At 45.1% G+C, this 19,637-nt stretch overlaps 1 protein-coding gene across 2 annotated transcripts in view; it reads right to left on the reverse strand.

The window, feature by feature from the left end:
* The window catches only part of ADGRF5 (adhesion G protein-coupled receptor F5), a 74,597-nt gene that overhangs the window by 44,358 nt on the left and 10,602 nt on the right, over nt 1–19,637 (reverse strand). Inside the window, exons 1-2 of one of the 2 annotated variants that reach the window (XM_025183418.3) lie at nt 9,685–10,331; nt 1,058–1,187 (exon numbers count right to left, since the gene is read on the reverse strand). In XM_025183418.3, the coding sequence (XP_025039203.3) occupies nt 1,058–1,162 (105 nt within the window). In that variant the 5' untranslated portion in view covers nt 1,163–1,187; nt 9,685–10,331. Of the gene's footprint in view, nt 1–1,057; nt 1,188–9,684; nt 10,332–19,637 lie in introns of those variants that run through there. The other variant, XM_075923387.2, reaches the window with a different exon arrangement.

Here is a 19,637-nt window from a genome sequence, read left to right on the forward strand (position 1 = left end):
CCACTTATCAACTCATCAATTAGTCGATTGGTTGATTAAACTAAATTTAACATCCCTACCAGGCAGATGGCTTTGTCTGTCTCTGTTTTGAAGTTCTTCTTGTCTTAAGGTTCTGGGTTCTAAAAAGTAAAGCAGTGTTATGTTGCAACCCTCCTGAAAGAGCACATTTTGGGTTTTTTTATTTGTATGTACACTGTGAACATCTCATAGGATATCAGATCTTTATGCTCAATATACACCCGCCACCCAAAGCACTGTGGTTGAGGGACAGCTTGCAAACACAAAACAAAGAGAGATACTTTCTCCCTGTCAGTCATTCACGGTAGGAAATGAGGTGCTGGAGGAACCAGGGAGCCAATGCTTTCAGCTCCTGATCTTAGACAACCTATTAATGCAGTAAAGCCGCAAGTACAGACCAGGTGAAAAGCACCCCTCATCACACAAATGCCAAATAAACAGGTTTAATGTGGGAATGGATGTTGGGGATGGTGGAGAGAATCAATGCTCCAATCCACTACCACGTGCCTATGGCTGTGGCCAACCCGCCAAGCCTATTCATTCGGCCTATGGCTGCCCCTCTGGGAGCCTCAGGCACAGAGCAGCTGTATGTGGCTCTCTGTGCTGCACATGGAAGGAGGCTTTGCTCACTGCCCCGGCCTCCAGCACAATCTCTCAGCTCCCATTAGCTAGAAACCAAGGGGAGGAGGGTGGAAGGCTTTCAGTGGGAGCTGAGAGATTGTGCTGAGGGTGGGGACTGAGTGTGAAGCCTTCTCCCCTGTCCCTTGCGCCAGGCACAGAGAGCCACCTAGAACAGGCAGCCATTTTGAATGGCATGGAATATCTCCATGCCCAGGGTCCTAGTGAGTTGGCCACAGGCTGGATTAAAAGACTTGGCAGGCCGGTTTCATTTTTGCTTGACCTGGTGAATGGGTACTCTAGGAGACCTGTAGTCAGATCCTGATCTCCTTTGAAACTGATGGAAGGAAAAGTGCTCTCTAAGAGTTAAACCTTGTTATAAACCAACTGAAACCCACTCTCAAGGTGGAAGGTTACTTACTGAGTATTGGATAAATGGGTCAACATTAATGTCCAGCGAAGCATGGGAAGATGTGGTGACAATTAGAAGTAGGAAACAGAAAGCTATAATGCCCAGGAATGGCATTTCACTCGATACTTTATGGCAGAACCTGAAAGAAAAATACAGCAAAAGGTTAGGAATTTTTCTATTGATTTGCATAGTGAGGAATATTAATAAACTCCATGGAAAAGTGCTATTTTTAGTCAAACTACAATCACTCTAGTGATAGATGAGAAATTTATTTCTTTATTTTATTTTATTTATTTAAATATTTTTACCCCGCCTTTTTATTTAAAATATTTAAGGCAGCTTACAAGAACAAACAAACAAAAATACAAATATATATTAAAATTTAAAATATGAGACCTCAGAGGGACATAACCAGCTAAAAACATATTGAGAAGAGGAACACACACATACAGACTCAAACATTATTAATAAAAGCACGAGTAAAAAGAGTGGCTTTAGCCTGATGCCAGAACAATGCTAGCGTTGGCGCCATGTGAATATCCCGAGGAAGAAAATTCCACAGCCTGGGAGCAAAAGCTGAGAATGCCCTGTTCCACGTAGATGTTAATCTTATCTCCGCAAGTGGGGGAACACGAAGCAAAGCTGACCTCAATCCTCGGGCAGGTTCATATGGGAGAAGATGGTCCTTCAGATACCCTGGACCCAACTCATTTAAGGCTTTATAGGTCATAACTAAAACCTTAAATTGTGCCCGGAAACATACCGGAAGCCAGTGCACCTGCCAAAGCACTGGCATAATGTGCTCCATATAACTAGTGTTGGTTAAAACTTGAGCAGCCGCATTCTGGACCAGTTGAAGTTTCCGAAGGCTCTTTAGAGGCAGCCCTACATAAAGTGCATTACAGTAATCCAGTCGGGATGTAACAAGAGCATGGATCACTGTGGCCAAGTCATGCTTGTTCAGTAAGGGGCGCAGCTGGCGGATTAAACGAAGTTGCCCAAAAGCACTCCTGGCCACCGAAGAAATCTGATTTTCAAATTTTAAAAAAGGGTCCAGGAGGACTCCCAAGCTGCGTACCTGTTCTTTCATGGGGAGAGTAACCCCGTCTAGAACGGTGCCATGCCACATTCACGCACAGATGACCTCCTGATCCACAGGATCTCAGTCTTATCTGGGTTCAACTTCAGCTTATTTTACTTCGTCCAAACCATCACTGCCTACAGACACCGATTTAGATCAGTCATTACCACACCTGGTTCTAATGTCACAGGGAAATAGAATTGGGTTTCATCTGCATATTGGTGGCACCATCTTCCAAAACTCCTCATGACCTCTCCCAGTGGCTTCATGTAGATATTAAACAGCATAGGGGACAAGATACCCTTGCGGGACCCCATAGCACAATTGCCACGGGGTCGAAGAGCAGCCCCCAAGCTCCACCTTCTGAAAGCGTCCTGACAGGTAGGACCGGAACCATTGCAAAGCAGTGCCTCCAATACTCAACTCCTCCAGGCGTCCCAGAAAGATATCATGGTCAATGGTATCAAAAGCCACTGAGAGGTCTAGGAGAATCAACAGGGATGCACTCCCTTTGTCTATCTCCCGGTGTAAATCGACTACCAGGGCAACCAAGACTGTTTCAGTTTGAAAACCAGACCTAAAGCCAGACTGAAATGGATCTAAGTAGTCTGTTTCTTCCAAGAAAGCTTGGAGTTGCAGCACCACCGCCTGCTCGAGTACCTTGCCCAAGAAGGGAATATTAGCAATTGGGCGATAGTTATTTAAGTCATATGGGTCCAGGGAGGTCTTCTTGAGTAACGGTTTTATCACTGCCTCTTTCAAGGCAGCAGGAACCATACCAGATCTAAAAGACGCATTAATAATCCCCTGGACCCAGCCAGTTATCCCTTCCCGGCTAGATTTAATAAGTACGTGGTCAGTTGCACTCCTCCAAGCATCCTGTCCATATCCTCAGTCTGCAATAGCTGAAACTGAACAAGAGAAAAAAGACTGGGTGCTGCACTCAGCACATTCTGTGCCCCACTTATACAGCAATCAAAGTCTAAATCCAACCGGATGTGGGCAATCTTATTAGCAAAATGCTTTGCAAACAGATTGCAGCCGGGGGCCAAAGGCTCCTCTATTTCGTCATGAGTGCCAGACTGTAATAGGCCCTGCACTACTTGAAACAATTCTGCTGGATGGTATTGTGCGGACATGATACAGGTGGAGAAGTAGCTTTTCTTCATTGTCAGCACCGCCACAGAGTAAGCTCGCAGTTCAGCTCTAACCCACAGTCGATCAGACTCAGCCCTAGTTCTCCTCCAGTGGCGTTCTAGCCGTTGCACAGACTGTTTTGCTGCCATCAGCTCCCTAGAAAACCAGGGAGCAAACTTGGCTTGACTGGTCTGAAGAGAGCGCTTAGGAGCAATCATATCAACTGCCCGGTCTACCTCGGTGTTCCATGTATCAACTAGGGTATCTACAGGACTATTGACCATAATGGCTGAACAATCCCTCAGGGACCTCAGAAAACCCTCCGGATCCATCAGCCTCCTGCAAGTAGGAATAAGAGATCCTTTGGAATAGGGCTTTATTCCAGAGGATCGCGCCAGTCTGGACGCTTTTCTCCGGCTTATCTCCACGCTGGAAAAAAGCGGCGGCCATGAAAATGCAAATGCCGCGGGGGATATTTAAATCCCCCGCGCATTTGCCTCTTCCAAAGTTCTACATTAGCATGCCTATTCCGTAATAGGCGGCCAATGTAGACGTAGCCACAGTGTTCTGTGCCATCAGCATGCACTTTACTTTTTTTCACCTTTGTGTCACTTGTCTTATCTTTGTGTCACTTTAGTAAAACCGGTAGGGAAAAAAACTACGCGGGTGGAAACCAGTGGAATCCGGTAACTCTGCACATGGGCAACACTAGCAAACAAAATACCTGATGGGCCACCCATAGAGCCAAAATGGACCGCATGCGGCCCCCAGCACACAGGTTGCCTGGCACTGATTTAATAAGTGGGCAATGGATGGGCCAGTTGGTGGTGCAAGCTGACATTTCCATAGTAAATGAGAGGGGATAGGTAGGGTAAGGATAAGCCATGAGGGGACCCTGAAAGTGAAGTCAAGTAGCTTATGTCTGACAGAATAGAAAAGGCCAACTAGCAGGGGTATGCAAAGAGGGGGGAGAGACATTCAAAGTGTCAAGTTCTGAAAATGATCTTTGTCGAAGCCTTCTGCGTGGATGAGAGTGAAGCAAGATTGCATTTGTCCAGGCCAGAGGGAAGGATATGGGAAGAACTGAAGGATAAGAGGATGAGGGCCTGCAGGACAGTTTTAGCGATGTGATGGATAGGAAAGGCCGTATCTTAGTGACGTTATGCAGAAAGAAGATTTAGCCCGCGTATTTTGACATAGGTCTGAGCTGAAGATGCAGTGATGGTTACAGGCCTGAGTGACAGGCAGAATGGACATGTTGCACACAGGGCTTGAGAAAGGAGGTGGAGGGCAGGTCTGAGGAGAAAGATTAAGAGCTTGAACTGAAATTCATGTGGAGATGTCAGAGAGACAGGCCGAGGTTTTAGTTTGTACAAAAGAAGTCAGGACTGGACTACAGAAGCAGGTTTGGAGTTGTCAGCGCAGAGATGGAAATCAAATTTGAATTACTCGGACATAAGGTGTAGACGGAGAAAAGGCAAGACCAAGAGCAGAGCCCCAAGGAATCCCTACAGAAAACTGGAGGGGGTCACGGGGATGATGAGGGTCCTTTGCAGGACTTGCTGAAGGAGCGGTTAGATAGGTCAGAGGAGAGCCAGGAGAGAACAGAGCCCCCTAAACCAAAGGGGACAAGATTTCAAGAACAAGACCATGGCAGACCGTGCAACATGGCTGACAGGCCAACGAGGGTGAGGGTGGAGAACTAATTCTGAGATTTAGCTAGGAAAAGGTCATTACAGACTTTGGAGAGAATGGTTTCAGTGGAGTACAAGAGTAAGAAGGTACATTGTGAGGGTCTACAATGGAACTGGAGGAGAACTCCACCCAGTCATTGTACGTCATGCAGTCAATGGGCTTAGAGACAGAAGGGAGATGGGGAGGCAAGTGAAGGTGATTAAGCTGGAAGAATTACAGCATGTTTGTATGGGGGAGGAGGAAAGCCAGAGGAGAGTGAGAGGTTCAGAAAAGAGTATGGGAATGGATGAGAGTGAGCAGGAGGGAGTCCAGGAGATGGGATGAGCCCATAGGCACATGTGAACGGGTTACAGGAGGCAGGGGAGGTGACAGAATTGCTCCAAGAAGTGGAGGGAACTCAGGGCTGGGGCTGGGGACAGCCATCCTTCAGCATAGCCCAGACTGCACCAGGCTGCCCTTGCCTCCCCTCCCCTCAGTCCCTAGTGCCACCTGGAATGCATCCCCCAAGGCTCTGGCAGTGATCTAAAGGGTCTGGGGCTCTGGCCACCAACACTGCTGCAGTAGCAGTGACAGTGGTCAGAAGCTCTAGACTCTTTTGAATTGCAGGGCCCTGGGGCAACTACCCCTTTGCCCCACCCTCTCCGCAGGCCTGACAGGAAGAGAGCCGCCAAGACACTTCTATGTCTGTGCCAGGAAAGGAGGAGAGAGTCGTAGAAGGGGAAGGAAGGCAAGCGAGGCGAGGAGTGGATCATGTTCGATTTTCCTCATCTTCTCTTGGAAGACATTGGCGAGTGCCTGTGTGGAAAGAAAGCAAAGGCTGGAGGAAGAGAGGGTTTGAAAAGTGATCCACAGGAGGGAAAGGGGGCATGAGACTGAATTAAGGCGGAGAAGTAGACTTGCTTAGTTAGGAAGATGGCAGAATGAAGGCAAAGGGGATTAATTTATAGTGTAGGAATTCAGGCCGGCCATGCGATTTCTGCTCTGAGGGTATGTCTACACTACCCCCCTAGTTCAAACTAGGGGGGTAATGTAGCCATATGGAGTTGCAAATGAAGCCCGGGATTTGAATTTCCTGGGCTTCATTTGCATAAAGCCGTCCGGAGCCATTTTTAAATGCCGGCTAGGTTGGACCCCGTGCCGCGCAGCTACACGCGGCACAGGGTCCGACCTAGCCGGCATTTAAAAATGGCGCCAGCCGGCTTTATGCAAATGAAGCCCAGGAAATTCAAATCCCGGGCTTCATTTGCAACTCTGTATGACTACATTACCCCCCCTAATTCGAACTAGGGGGGTAGTGTAGACATACCCTCAGAGAGCAGAGGGAGTGGGTATTGGGAGACAGCCTGTCAACACTGGTGTAAATCCAGAGTCACTCCACTGGAACAGCTCACTTTGGGGTTACTTTGGTAAGACAGAGGTGGGGTCAGTGATGCCCAACTATAAGGGCGAGGAGCTGCTGTCCTGAGTGGACTCCTCTCCCCAGAACCTATAGAAATCATTAGTGCACAACCAGTGGCTCTCACTGCGCACCGATGCCAGTATTGGAAGCAGCATCCATCACACCAAGCCAGGATCTTGGTTCAGTGCTGATTCCAAAGAAAGAGCGCCTCCTGCTGACTAACAAGCCCCACTCCAAGAAATGTTAGAAAAGTGCTTGGAACTCTCCCATCCCACTGTTGACTTAACCTAGACTTGCTTGGCTTGGGAGTGTGCCAGGCCCACCATAGTGCGGCTGCAGGCAAGACAAACTCATGTCTTTTGGAAACTCATGCACTCTTTATGGTACTTTAGGAAAGACTCTCTATAGCAGGGCTACTCAACTGTGGAAGCCTCGGGGGCCACAATAATACTCACAGCACATGCCGAGGGCTGCAACTTAACTGTGGTTGCATATACGTGCAAACATATATGCAAATATATGCAAATAGTTTATTTCACATTGATGGGCATGAATACAAAGATTAAGGCAAGACTACACAACAGGCAGGCCCCATTTAAGTCACTTCTGCTGATATTAATAAAATACAATATGCACTTGATTTCCAACCATATGACAATACTTTTAATGAGCAATGACAGTTCAGGCATTTAATTACTAAAACGCATATCAACAGAAGACCATTATATTGACTCGCTGTTGTGGAACGTGTTCCCAGTGGAGGCCATGTTCAAATGGTCCCACCCGCAGGCCATGTGTTGAGCCCCACGTAAACCCAAACTGCACCATGAGCTGCAAGCAAATGGGCCGCGGGCTGCATACGACCCATGGGCCGCATGTTGAGTAGCCCTGCTCTATAGGCTGCATGCAAACTCTACGAGTCCATACTCCAAACTCTTCAAGGTCCATTCAGTATAGGGAAAATATATGTCGTTAAATATAGGCATGTGCATAAATCCTCAAAACATAGACAAGAATACTTATTATTAATACAACTATCAATCATCAGTGGCGGCCTGTCCATAGCGCAAACTAGGCGGTTGCCTAAGACACCAAATTAAACGGATGTTGAGGCGGGGGCGCCGATTGCACGCCGATTGTGCATTTCGCCTAGGGTGCCAGTTGCTGGCAGCTCATCTAGGGCTGCTCCTGTCAATCATCATCATCATCATTAGTCTTATTGTTGCAGCACCTAGGTGTCAGGGCTCCATGTAATAAAGAAACATAAGAAAGAGGCATCCCCTGCCCTGAAGAGCTTACAATTGAAACAGACTGCAGGTGGATAAAGCAAACAAATTATGAAAGGAAACAATCAACCAATGCTGATCATCATGGAAAACAGCAATTGCTCTGAGACAGGACAGTGCCTTGTGTAGTTTTCATTCTGCCATTTACAAACATATGTGCAACCACGTACACTCTGGGCCACATTCTTTCCCCAAATATGTCATCAGGGAAGCCACATAACTAACAGCAAATGACCCATCATCTGTATCATTAGAAGGTACCTGCAGCTTGCCAAAGCAGATATGCCCTAATTATGAACTGTAAATATTTATGGATTAGGTAAACACTGAGGTGTTCATTTTAATTATACAATGTATCCAAATGGGTGTAAAAATTTATCTTTTAATTAAATTGTTTCAGTAAAGGAAGATACAAAGAACTTTCATATGGTTTCTTCTTTGCATAGAAAAGTACAGTAAGAAGGATTATCTTCCTGGTGAACAAGTGCATTGTTTTGATATTCTTCAAATGTGAAATGAAGCTAAACTACAAGGCAATGGTATATCACCAAATTATCAGCACCATTGTTTAAGATCAGCAAAAGTTGCCTGTTACATCATATTATTTTTGTTGAGATAGCAAAAAGTGAAACTTTGCACAAAAGCATTATTTCTGAAGATCATGAAGTTTTTTTCTCAAGTAGCCTGTTGAAACCATGCTAACGCCCCCGTAGCTTTATGTTTTGAGACAGCTTTTAAGTGATCACCATAGAAGCGATTGTATTACATATGTACATTATTTTCAAAAATATGGATAGAGGTAAGAAAACTTTTCTGAGACATTGTGTCAGCATGACAAAGATAGTACTGAGAGCACAATGGGAGAACATAATAAACATCCGTTATTTCTTTCTTCTTTCTTTCTCCTACTTCAGACAGGCTATGTCTAGACTGCAGGCTTCTTTCGGAAGAAGCTTTTCTGGCCGAGAGCTTCTGAAAAAACTTCTTCCAAAATAGAGCGTCCACACTGCGAAAGCGCATCGAAAAAGCAATCTGCTTTTTCGACAGATAGTGTTCACCTCAACGGACGCTATCTCGCATGTAAGCTGTGGACAGAATTACTATGGGCAGAATGGGCACCAGGGCACCTGTGCTTTTTCCTCTTTCCTCTTCTTGCGAAAGAACTCCCTCTTTCCCGTCTTCTGGAAAAAGGCTTCTTCTTTGTAGAAAGAGGTTTACCAATGTCAGAAAAATCCCTCAGTTCTTTTGATTTTTTTTTCAAAAGAACGTGATTGCAGAGTGGACATAATTGAAGTTTTTTCAGAAAAATTGCCGTTTTTCCAAAAAAACTTTGTAGTGTAGACATACCCGCATTCCCTGAGCTTCAGAGTTGTCTAGCTCTAGTTTTGCTTAGTCTTATTCCAAAGACAATTCAAACAAGGTCTAAACAATCTCTAACCACTTTAATTTGCAGTTCCTTAGTCCTTCCTACCTCTTCTCACAAATGTTCTTTCTGTGTTTCTCGCACTGTGACTGTGGGCAACTAAAATCCTAACAGAATTGGGCAGATTTTTTTTTCCTACAGAAAAATGTCTGCAAAACCAAAAAGTTGTTTTTGTCAGAACTTCCAGCAGAACATTTCAGCTGTGATTTCCAACAGGCAGAACTTGAAACACCTGCTCCTTTTTCACTTTGGATAAAAAATTAATTGATAATCCAACAAAGCATCAAAGATTTTCAAGAAAAGCAGACAGTTTCCATGCTTAAAAATCAATCCTTCAATTTTAGAATTGTTAAAACTTTGGTGAGACATCTTCAGCCAGCCCTCACTCCAGGGCTGATGCAGATCCATTTGCTAGCAAGATGTCTGTACTCTTTTCCCTACAAGTCATCTCACCATCTCCAAGCTTCCACAGCTCAGAAAGCAAGATAGACACAACTTTACTTCCAACTCAGTCTGCTGAACTAAAGTACACAGGTTTGCTGTCACATCACTTGCTGAAAACATTTGGTTTTCAGATACAAAACAACCATAGAAAACATACACCAGGGAACCAACCTGTGCTAGGAGAAGGACAGTCCGACTCTTCATGAACCGAGAGCAGCTCTTCTTCATCCCTAATCTCTGAGAGTTAGTCAGAAGTCTCAATGAGTCTTTAAAGAACCTCTTACAAACCCAGCCTATTTCTTATAGATGAAAAGGCTGTACATGAAATCCAGGCATGTAATCTGCTTTACCTGGCCAGTTTTCCCTGAATTTGACTCATGCCTTCTTTAAAGTCTTTCTCCCTTCCAATAGCTGTCTATCTGCTCCTAATGCAGGACATTCGATGAACTGGTCGGGTTGTCATTGCTGCATGGAGAATGACTAAGGTTTGTGGCTGGGACTCCTTTCAAAGCAACGTCACAGTACACAACACAGCAGGCATTTTAAGAAGTAATTTCCTGATATCTCTCATCAAGTAACTCTATTTTTCCCCTCCACAGGATCCAATTTCTCAGCATGTCACTCCAGCAAGTGGCCTAACTTGTTCTGTCAGCATGATTCATTCTGTTTGGATTAAACAAAGGGTCCTGAAAATGGTAACTAACCAGATAAAAATGAGGGTTGTAATTGCAACGGAATGATATTCACTGCCTTTGATTTAATTGCCAAGGGAAAACTACCTGAAAGTTACTCTGATAGGCCAGCAGGCTGGCTGCTTTTCAGAGATTCCCAGAGTTCGAGCAGCCCCATATGTAACAGGAATATTTATAGGTAGATGATATATCACAGCAGCATTGCAGGTTGCATGCAATGCAGTACTATCGGCAAAGTGTTTTCTGATTAAAGTCCTAGCCCCACTGGTTCAAGCTTTTAAGGAACAGGATGCCATTTGCTTACAAAGCTCTGCCTTATATGCACAGAAATACAACTTTGTAACAGGACTCCAAGTTCATTTCATAAGAGCCTGTGGAAAAAACTACATCATTAAATCCAGTGTGAAAGCATCGGGTAAATACTCAACCGGAGATGTTAGGGCTGGTGGCCAGTCACGCTTCCTAAGTGGTTTTTTTTCCCTTGCCCCATTCATAATTTACAGTCACGTCATTGGAAGTCTTATTGTGCCGGATTTTTACCTTTTCAGAGAGATCTGACTGGGTTACTCTTTGGATGAAGCAAGCCTACAGAAGTCTATGCACCACACAGGGTTGTTAATGAGTCAGGAGGTGGTAACCTGGTCTCTGAGTTGGTTGGTATGATTTGTAATGGCCTCAGGGCCAAAGATTACCATGAGCTGTGCTGGGCGCTGCCCAAAGCTACTGCCAAAGCCTCAGAGAACTTCAATGTGAAAAGGAGCAAGAACAGATGAAGGGCTGGGGCTGAGGCTGTGACATAGCAGCAAATGAGCATGGAGTGGTTTAGCTCTGCTTTGTTAATGCCCCAGTTGGCTGGCATTGGGAATTAATAGTGAACTGAATGCTCAGCATGGCATTTGGGAACACAATGCTGCTGACGGCCCCATCTTCACCACTGTGCAATTGGGACAGTTTTACTGTCGGGAGCAATAGTTACCTGCTAACTTCCCACTTAACCCTGCACAAGGGCTCAGGGCTGCAGTGGGGAGAGCTCTCTCCCTCAAGCCCTGAAGCTCTCGGGGGCTCCTGCACACCATTCCCCAGACTGGAGCCCCTCCCCAAACCTGGAACCCCCTTCCCACACCTTCCATGCCCAGCCCCACCCCAGAACCCCACCCCCAGCGGGAGCCCTCAAACTGCTTCACCTCAACCTTTTGTCCCTTGAAGCGGAGGGGATACTCAGAACCTCTTGGCCCTACTTCTGCCACATGAATTTTGTTATGTGCACTCATAGGAGGGTAAGGGGTCACACATCACGTCCATGTGACACATCACCTCCACACTGGTGCACGTAAGAAAATTCATTCCACTCAGGGGTGGGTAAAAATAGAGGAATCACTGGTTATCTGCCCTCCGTCTGTGGGAGTCCTATCAGAAGGGTCACAGCATGAATACAGAGCAGGTGGGTGAACTGCAGCATGGCCACTGGGCCTGCAGCATCGCCAGGGCAACAGAGGTTATAGAACTGGTCCCAAAGGGCAGCCAAAGTGGTTGCCCGGAGACCTGCAGGTTGGGAATGGCTTTCCCCTGAACCTTTGGGCACCGCCATGCATGGGAGAAAGGCCCCAGTGCTGGTGCTGCTCCAACCCATAAACTGAGGGAGTTAAAAGTAACCATCCATTGCCTTTATGCTCACCCCTAAAAGCTAAAAGTAGAACCAAGTCTTACAAAGGTGATTTGATGAAAGCAGCGGTGACCAGCAGGAAACAGAAACTGGCTCCATCTAGGTTTGCAGACCACGAGCAGGACAGAGAAATTAAAGTTACATGGTACATGATCCTGAATGCCCAAAACCTCTGCCCTCCAAAACCTAATTCAATAAGCAGTTCACACAAATGGCAGGTCCAGGGTGGGAACAACGCCAGTCTTAATTTGCACAGTATTTGCCAAATCTTTTTTATTTATTATTTTTAAACTGTTGAAATGTCTGGGCACAAAGTATCTCATTCAACACATTTCACTGTGTTGTTTTATAGGAAGGAAAGGTAAATTCCGTAAATCCTCTGGTTTTGTCAGGCTGGGCCAGATCCAACACTCAGTGAAATGAGTACATTGACTCCAGTGGGCTTTGGATCAGGTTTGCAATGCCCCCGGCAGCTGTTTCTGACCCTGCCTGGCTTTACTTTGCAAGCTTTGGCACCAAACAGTGAGGATGGACCTTCCATGGGAGGTTACATTTGTTGTGCTCGTGGGAAGGTACCTGTCAAATGCCAAACTGGATCCATATCCCAATCTCTGCCAGAGTCCGGGATATTAAATTGGGCAGCTCCCTCAATCTCTCCACTTGAAGCTGTTCCACAGGGGATAAACAATAAAAGACTGCTTGCCCCCTTTTTGCTGGAAAATTATTGTAACATTACATTTTAATAAGATCAAAATGTTGTGTTTTGATTGATTATATTACTATATTATGGAAAAGTCAAAATAATCAAGTGGTGATGGAATGCTCTGCCTGTGTCAAATTTCAGAACTTCTGTTTCAGGATGGAAAGTTTGTTCTGATTTGGAATGAAAGAAATTCCAAAATGTTGGCTATTCCTGGGGCAGAGGATGGCTGGTTTTCAGCCAGCTCCTGTCATAAATAGGTGTAACTGGCCTAGAATAGCCTTTAGGACTTGCTGGGAGCAGTCTAATGGAAGGTACTGTCCTTCCTGAGAACCCCAACAAGCAGGAAAGAGCATTTGCAGCTACAACTTGTAAGTGTTGCTGCTTGCCTGGAACCTCCATGAGAAGCCAAATCTTTTGGTTAGTTTGGAAGAGAGACAGGGCATTGCTTATTTCAAGTGCCTAATGGTGCTGTTCGTACTAATTGCATGCAGGCCTTGCACCCACCAAAGGCAAGATGATCAGCCCTTACATGGAGGTTGTAAAGTGAGCCAATGTTTCATGCACCTTTCCACGTTCACTCCACATCCCCACAGTCGATCACCATGATCTGACCAAGCGAGGGCCTAGCCCACCGACTCCCGCCACCTCTTATTCCTCACTATTAAAAAATACTCAGTGTTGTGTGAGTAGCTCCTGGAAGGTATGAGCACGTTCCTAAAAGCACTGAACACTCTCACCTCTCATCGGCTCTCACAGGGATAGCCAGGGACCTATGCCTGTCTCAGCTGTGCTAACCATGGCCAGTGTTCTCATTTCAATGCAGCTGTCTGGTTATTTTTTGAGATATCCATCATCGCCATGGTACCCAAGTGCCTATTTGCTGGCACGCTTATTGCCCCGGGCAGTCAGTGAGCTATTTTGTCTCTCAGACATCTATAAGGAAAATTCTATTTTCCTCATCTATTTCCAGCATCTGAGAAGAAAGAAAAGCTGGGAGAGAGGAATTAGGAGAAGCTAGAGCAGGGGTGGGCAAGATCCGGCCTGCAGGCCAGATCCAGCTCACCAAGCCATTGTAGCCAGGCCACTTCCTTCCAGGACCCTCCGACAGGCTCCCTGCCTGCCACAGTCCCTGGCCACTCAAAGTGGCTGTCTGCTGGGGCCATTTGCCTCTAGACACCACACACCCCTTGCAGAAGCAGGGGGAGACTAGGTAAGTGCCTCCCAGCCAGAGTCTGCCTCTGGCATCCCAACTCCCTGCCCAAGGTCACAACTTCCTCCCAAACTCTGCACCCCCTCCTACACTCCTACTCCTTATCAGAATCCTCTCCTGCACCCATACCCCTCCTGGATCCTGCACCCCAATCCTCGGCCCCAGTTCACAACCTCCTCCTTCTCCCAAACTCCGTCTCAAACTCCACACTCTAACCTGCACACCTATCCCAAGCTCCCTTCTGCACCCAAGATCTGTCCCAGAACCCACACCCCCTCCACAGGAAAGTGCAGCCTGTGACCGCTTACCAAAATCTTGGAGTGGCCCCATCCATCAAAATTATTGCCTGCCCCTGAGCCAGAGACCTAAAACCACATTTGTAAAGGTTCTAAGGTACCTAAATATATGGATAGGCATCTACAGGAATTTTCAACAATGCCTCAGTACCTAACTCTCAAAAAAATTGAACTTAATAGGAATTAGACACTGAGGCAGTATAGAAAAAAAAATCACACTCAGTGCCTTGCAAAATCTTTAGGTACAATACTGCATAAAGGATTGTGACTAGAGGGCTGCAAAAAATTTCAGCTGCAGCTTTTCTTGTTACCTAAAAGGGCAGATTAGGTTTGATGGCAACATTTCATGGAATACTAGGACTGGAAGGGACCTTGAGAGGTCATCGAGTCCAGTCCCCTGCCCCCATGGCAGGACCAAATACTGTCTAGACTATCCCTGACAGACATTTATCTAACCTACTCTTAAGTATCTCCAGAGATGGGGATTTCATGCATGTGTGCTGAGTTTGGCAAATTGGCTTAGTTGAAAACAAACAAATCAAAAGTTTTGAAAATATCAGAATGAACCACTTTGATGCTTACAAAATGAAATATTTTGATTTTCCAGGATAGCATCATAAGGGGATGTAGGCATCATTCACAAAACTAATGAGGAAGTGAGAGTATGTCCCTCTGATAGTCAATATTTCTGCATTTAAACACTCATCTGGGTTGTGAGAGATCCAAGTTCAACTTTGTGCCTCAAAATGGGATTTAACCTTTTGTCTGCCACGTCCCAGATGAAAGCCCTAACCACAGGAGTGTTGGCCACAAGGAGAGCTTAGTCATCACTTCCTTCTCCCTTAATTTCCTTTCCTTTCCTTTTTTTTTTTAGGTTTAAAATGCCTGAAATTGCTATTAAGTATTTTACTTTGGGACAAATGAAGCCCTATTTTTATGCTGAAATGAATTTAATTGCCACTTTTAGATTCACTTGTTTTTTTAAGCATTAATTTGGGGTTTACTTTTTTGTTTAATTTTGGATCAGCCAGCAAACTGAAACATCAGTTCATTGCCCAGCACTTGCTGTGAATGGTATTGGATCAAGGAACTGAATTCATAGCTGGTGTAATTCTGCATAGAACACTTGGTGTCCATGGAGGTAGACTAGGATCTGGAATAAGATCTTTCAATCTTCAAGCATCATCTGTGCATTTGTTCTAAGAGACCAGATTTCTAGCACTAAGGCCATAATTTAAATGCTAACTTTCTCTTGTTTTCCAAAATTCTTTCCTGACTTCCAGTATGGAATTTTTTGCCATTTTTGCCTTTGCCTTGGTACTATTATTCATCTCCTAAAACATGACTCTGACAGGGGCATAATATGACTAGTGAGTAGACAATGTTTGTTTCAGACAGAAAAGAAACAACGACCTTAAGAAATAGACGCACATGCCCAACAATAATTCATGGGAGAGTTTGCTATAAGGCCAAATGCGGGAAATTGCACTCACTTCAGATAACACATTTCAATGAGAAAAACGCAAAGTAAACAAAGATTACTCAAGGACCTAAGATTCAATCTCGTGGTAACAAGGATTCAAGTGGTGAAAAACAAGCCGTGATTCATTTTTCTGCTCCAAGTTTTTTAAAATGAGCACACGGGATCTAATTATCTCTGTTATTCCAGTTTTGTGCCAGAATAATATAAGTTGCCTGCAAAGACCAGCAGAGCAATGCTGTGGCAAAATGGCTAACAGGGTACAGAAAGGGGAATAACAAGCAGAAGTGGGGAAGGGATCTTGCCTCAGGTTGTACCGATGATAAGAGAATAGTGTGTCCAGTCCTGATGTCCACAATTCAAGAACGATGTGGAAATCCAGGAAAGAATTCAAAGGAGGGGCTATGATAATGATCCAGAGGGAGGGAGCAGAAAACAAGGCTTATGATGTGAAACTTAGGGAGTTTAAGTTATTCAGCTCATCAAAGAGAAGCCGAGATATGACTTGATCACTGTGTACAGGAGAAATATAACGAGTTCTAGGGGCACTGTTTAGAACATGGGTTCCTAAACTGGGGGGCGTGAAGAAATTCCAGGGGTGGCACAAGGCTACCTAGCCCCCCCTCCCATCAATCCCACCCCAAGTATTACTGCTATTTTTTTGGGTGGGAGGGGGTGTGAGAGTTTCTCAAAAATCAAAAAGGGGATGTGATGCGAAGAAGTTTGGGAACCACTGGTTTAGAGGGTCAAATCTGGTTGAATTGCTTAAAAACAAGACTTTTTAGCACTCAAGACTGGTAGTGCTTCACTATAAGGCACCAAACCAGTCACAAAGAACACTTCTGTTTGTCACACTGCCAGCCAGGGGTCACACAAACAAACCCCTCAGACACTCCAGCTTCTCCTGTGGAATACCAGGAACAACAAGTACCACACCTTACAGAAATGAGGTTACAGCTACACTGCAGTTTTTTTGCAGAAGAGATTATGCAAATCGTGCATGCATTTGCTTATCTTCTGATTCTTTTTGCGGAAGAGGTTTTGCCAATGAAAAGCCCCAGATAGACCAGGCCATTTGTCGGAATAAAACCCTCTTTCACAAGATCCTGTAAACCTCGATTTTTGAGGAAAATGGGCTCTTGTGAAAGAGGAGTTTTTTTATGACAAATGGCCTGATCTACATGGGGCTTTTTACTGGCAAAACCTCTTCAGCAAAAAAGAATCGGAAGAAGATATGCAAATGCGAGCGTGATTTGCATATCCACTTCCGCAAAAAACAAAAGGCTGTGCAGCCATAGCCTGAGAGATTATGAAAACCAATCTCACCAAATCCAAACTGCTTCTTCTGATCCCAAGGGACCAGCCACATTCCCAGGTCAATTTATGTTTTAGATCTTACCTAAAAGAGCACATTGTACCAGTCCTTTATAATTGAAAATCTAAAGGGTTTATTAATAAAAGAAAGAAAGAAAGAAAGAAAGAAAGAAAAGGTTGAGAGTAATATTGTTAAAGGAAACAAAATTATATGCATCAAATTACAAAGCTCCTGGTGCAGGCTTGAACAGAGATGGAATAAACTGCTATCTGAAAAGTCTGTGGAATACATCCTCTGTTAGGATGTATCATCAGTCCTTCCAAGCTCAATTCATAGCAAAGATGCTCCTGAAGTGATGAGCTGGAGTGAAGACAATGGAGGAACCCCTATGGCCCTTTTATGACCTTGCTCATGTGGAGGGAATTCCATTGTTTGCACTGTGTGAAGGGACCTCCCCAAAATAGAGTTTGTCACACGTGCAAGTCACCTGTCCGTGCATGATTCAGCCCTTAGCAGACATCGCTTATATGAAAGTTTCTTTAGATGTGGATTGGCACCAATCCAGGTCCATTGTCAGTCATCTGCATCATGGCCCTAGTGCATGGGCACAAAGAAGATTGAAAACCTCTTGTACTCTCTCCTCTCATGTGTACACCAAGGGCCCTAAAAATATCCATTGAAGTCAAACTTGCATTGACTTCAATAGCTGTTGTCTCATATCCCTAGACTGGGCCAGGCACAAGCTATTCCCACATGCTAAAGTCCTAGAAAGCCCAATGCCTGGATGCTTCCAACTTGTTGAGCCTTTTTAACCTCCTGCTTATTTTCCTGTTATTGCCATGGGAGCTGCTGAAATAATATGAATGCATCCGGCTAACGTGGCTTGATGTTTACATAACCCACTCTAGACGGTGAAGGAGTTTCCTACACAAAGGAATAGGCTGTTACACCCAGCAACCAGAATTAAAATCCAAACCAGCATCCTGTGCATTTCATGTACACAGCAGGACCAACAGCCACTATGGGCCCCAGGGCAACATTCGGAAGGGCAGTTCCTCACTGTTGGAAAGGGTGAGGCTGAGGGCAGTCACCCCTTTGCACCACCTGGACCGTTGCACATGATACACACACCCCAGTCCTCAAAGCCATGTGGAACACCTCTCTGGCAATCTCCTGGCAGTTCAAAGGAGTCTGGGGCTACAGTAGCAGCGTCAGCAGCTGGGAGCTCCATGCTCCTTTGAATTGCTGGGCCTTGGGGCAATTTCCCCATTTTCTCCACCTTCCGCCTGTCGGCAGGCTTTTTCTGCCTGAAATAGTACAGAGTTGCTTGGACATGGTAAATACAGTCATAGCAGATCCATTGGCAATTAGACTGGCTCTGAGCAGGATTAGAGCATAAGGTGTTAAAAGGTTCAGGCTATTGTATTCTCAGGATCTTTTTATGGTATCAAAGCTGTTGGCTCCATCTGAATCATTGGCATTTGGCACGTGGTCAGTTAGTGACTCACCACTGTGTTACTTTAATTTTATGGCTGGGGAACACCACTGAGAATAACCCTGGTTCTGGAACAAAGGGCTTGTCTACAAGGTATGGCAAAGGTGAGATTCCTAAAGTGCACTAACCCACTGGGCACTAGCTGCACCAAGCAGACCCTGCTGGAAGGGTCCTCAAGAGGTCATTGAGTCCAGTCCCCTGCCCCCATGGCAGGACCAAATACTGTCTAGACCATCCCTGATAGATATTTAAGAGTAGGTTAGATAAATGTCTCCAGAGATGGGGATTCCACAACCTCCCTGGGCAATTTATTCCAGTGTTTGACCACCCTGATAGTTAAGAACTTTTTCCTAATGTCCAATCTAAACCTCCCTTGCTGCAGTTTAAGCCCATTGCTTCTTGTTCTATCCTCAGGGGCCAAGATGAACATATGACACCATTTTAGATACCTGAAAACTGCTATCATGTCCCCACGCAATCTTCTCTTTTCTAAACTAAACAAACCCAATTCTTTCAGCCTTCCTTCACAGGTCACGTTCTCTAGACCTTTAATCATTCTTGTTGGTCTTTTCTGAACCCTCTCCAATTACTCCACATCTTTCTTGAAATGTGGTGCCCACAACTGGACACAATACTCCAATTGAGGCCTAATCAGCGCAGAGTAGAGCGTAAGAATGACTTCTCGTGTCTTGCTCACAACACACCTGTTAATGCATCCCAGAATCATGTTTGCTTTTTTTGCAACAGTATCACACTGCTGACTCATATTTAGCTTGTGGTCCACTGTAACACCTGGATCCCTTTCTGCCGTACTCCTTCCTAGACAGTCACTTCCCATTCTGCATGTGTGAAACTGATTGTTCCTTCCTAAGTGGAGCACTTTGCATTTGTCCTTATTAAACTTCATTCTGTTTACCTCAGACCATGTCTCCAATTTGTCCAGATCATTTTGAATTATGACCCTATCCGCCAGAGCAGTCACAACCCCTTCCAGCTTGGTATCATCTGCAAACTTAATAAGTGTACTCTCTATGCCGATATCTAAATTGTTGATGAAGATATTGAACAGAACTGGTCCCAAAACAGACCCCTGTAGAACCCCACTTGTTATACCTTTCCAGCAGGATTGTGAACCATTAATAACTACTCTCTGAGTATGGTTATTCAGCCAGTTATGCATCCACCTTATAGTAGCCCCATCTAAGTTGTATTTGCCCAGTTTATGGGTAAGAATATCATGCAATAAAGACCGTATCAAATGCCTTACTAA

The sequence above is a fragment of the Pelodiscus sinensis genome, chromosome 3 (genome assembly GCF_052426305.1).
Source record: "Pelodiscus sinensis isolate ZL-2025 chromosome 3, ASM5242630v1, whole genome shotgun sequence".
NCBI lineage: Eukaryota > Metazoa > Chordata > Testudines > Trionychidae > Pelodiscus > Pelodiscus sinensis.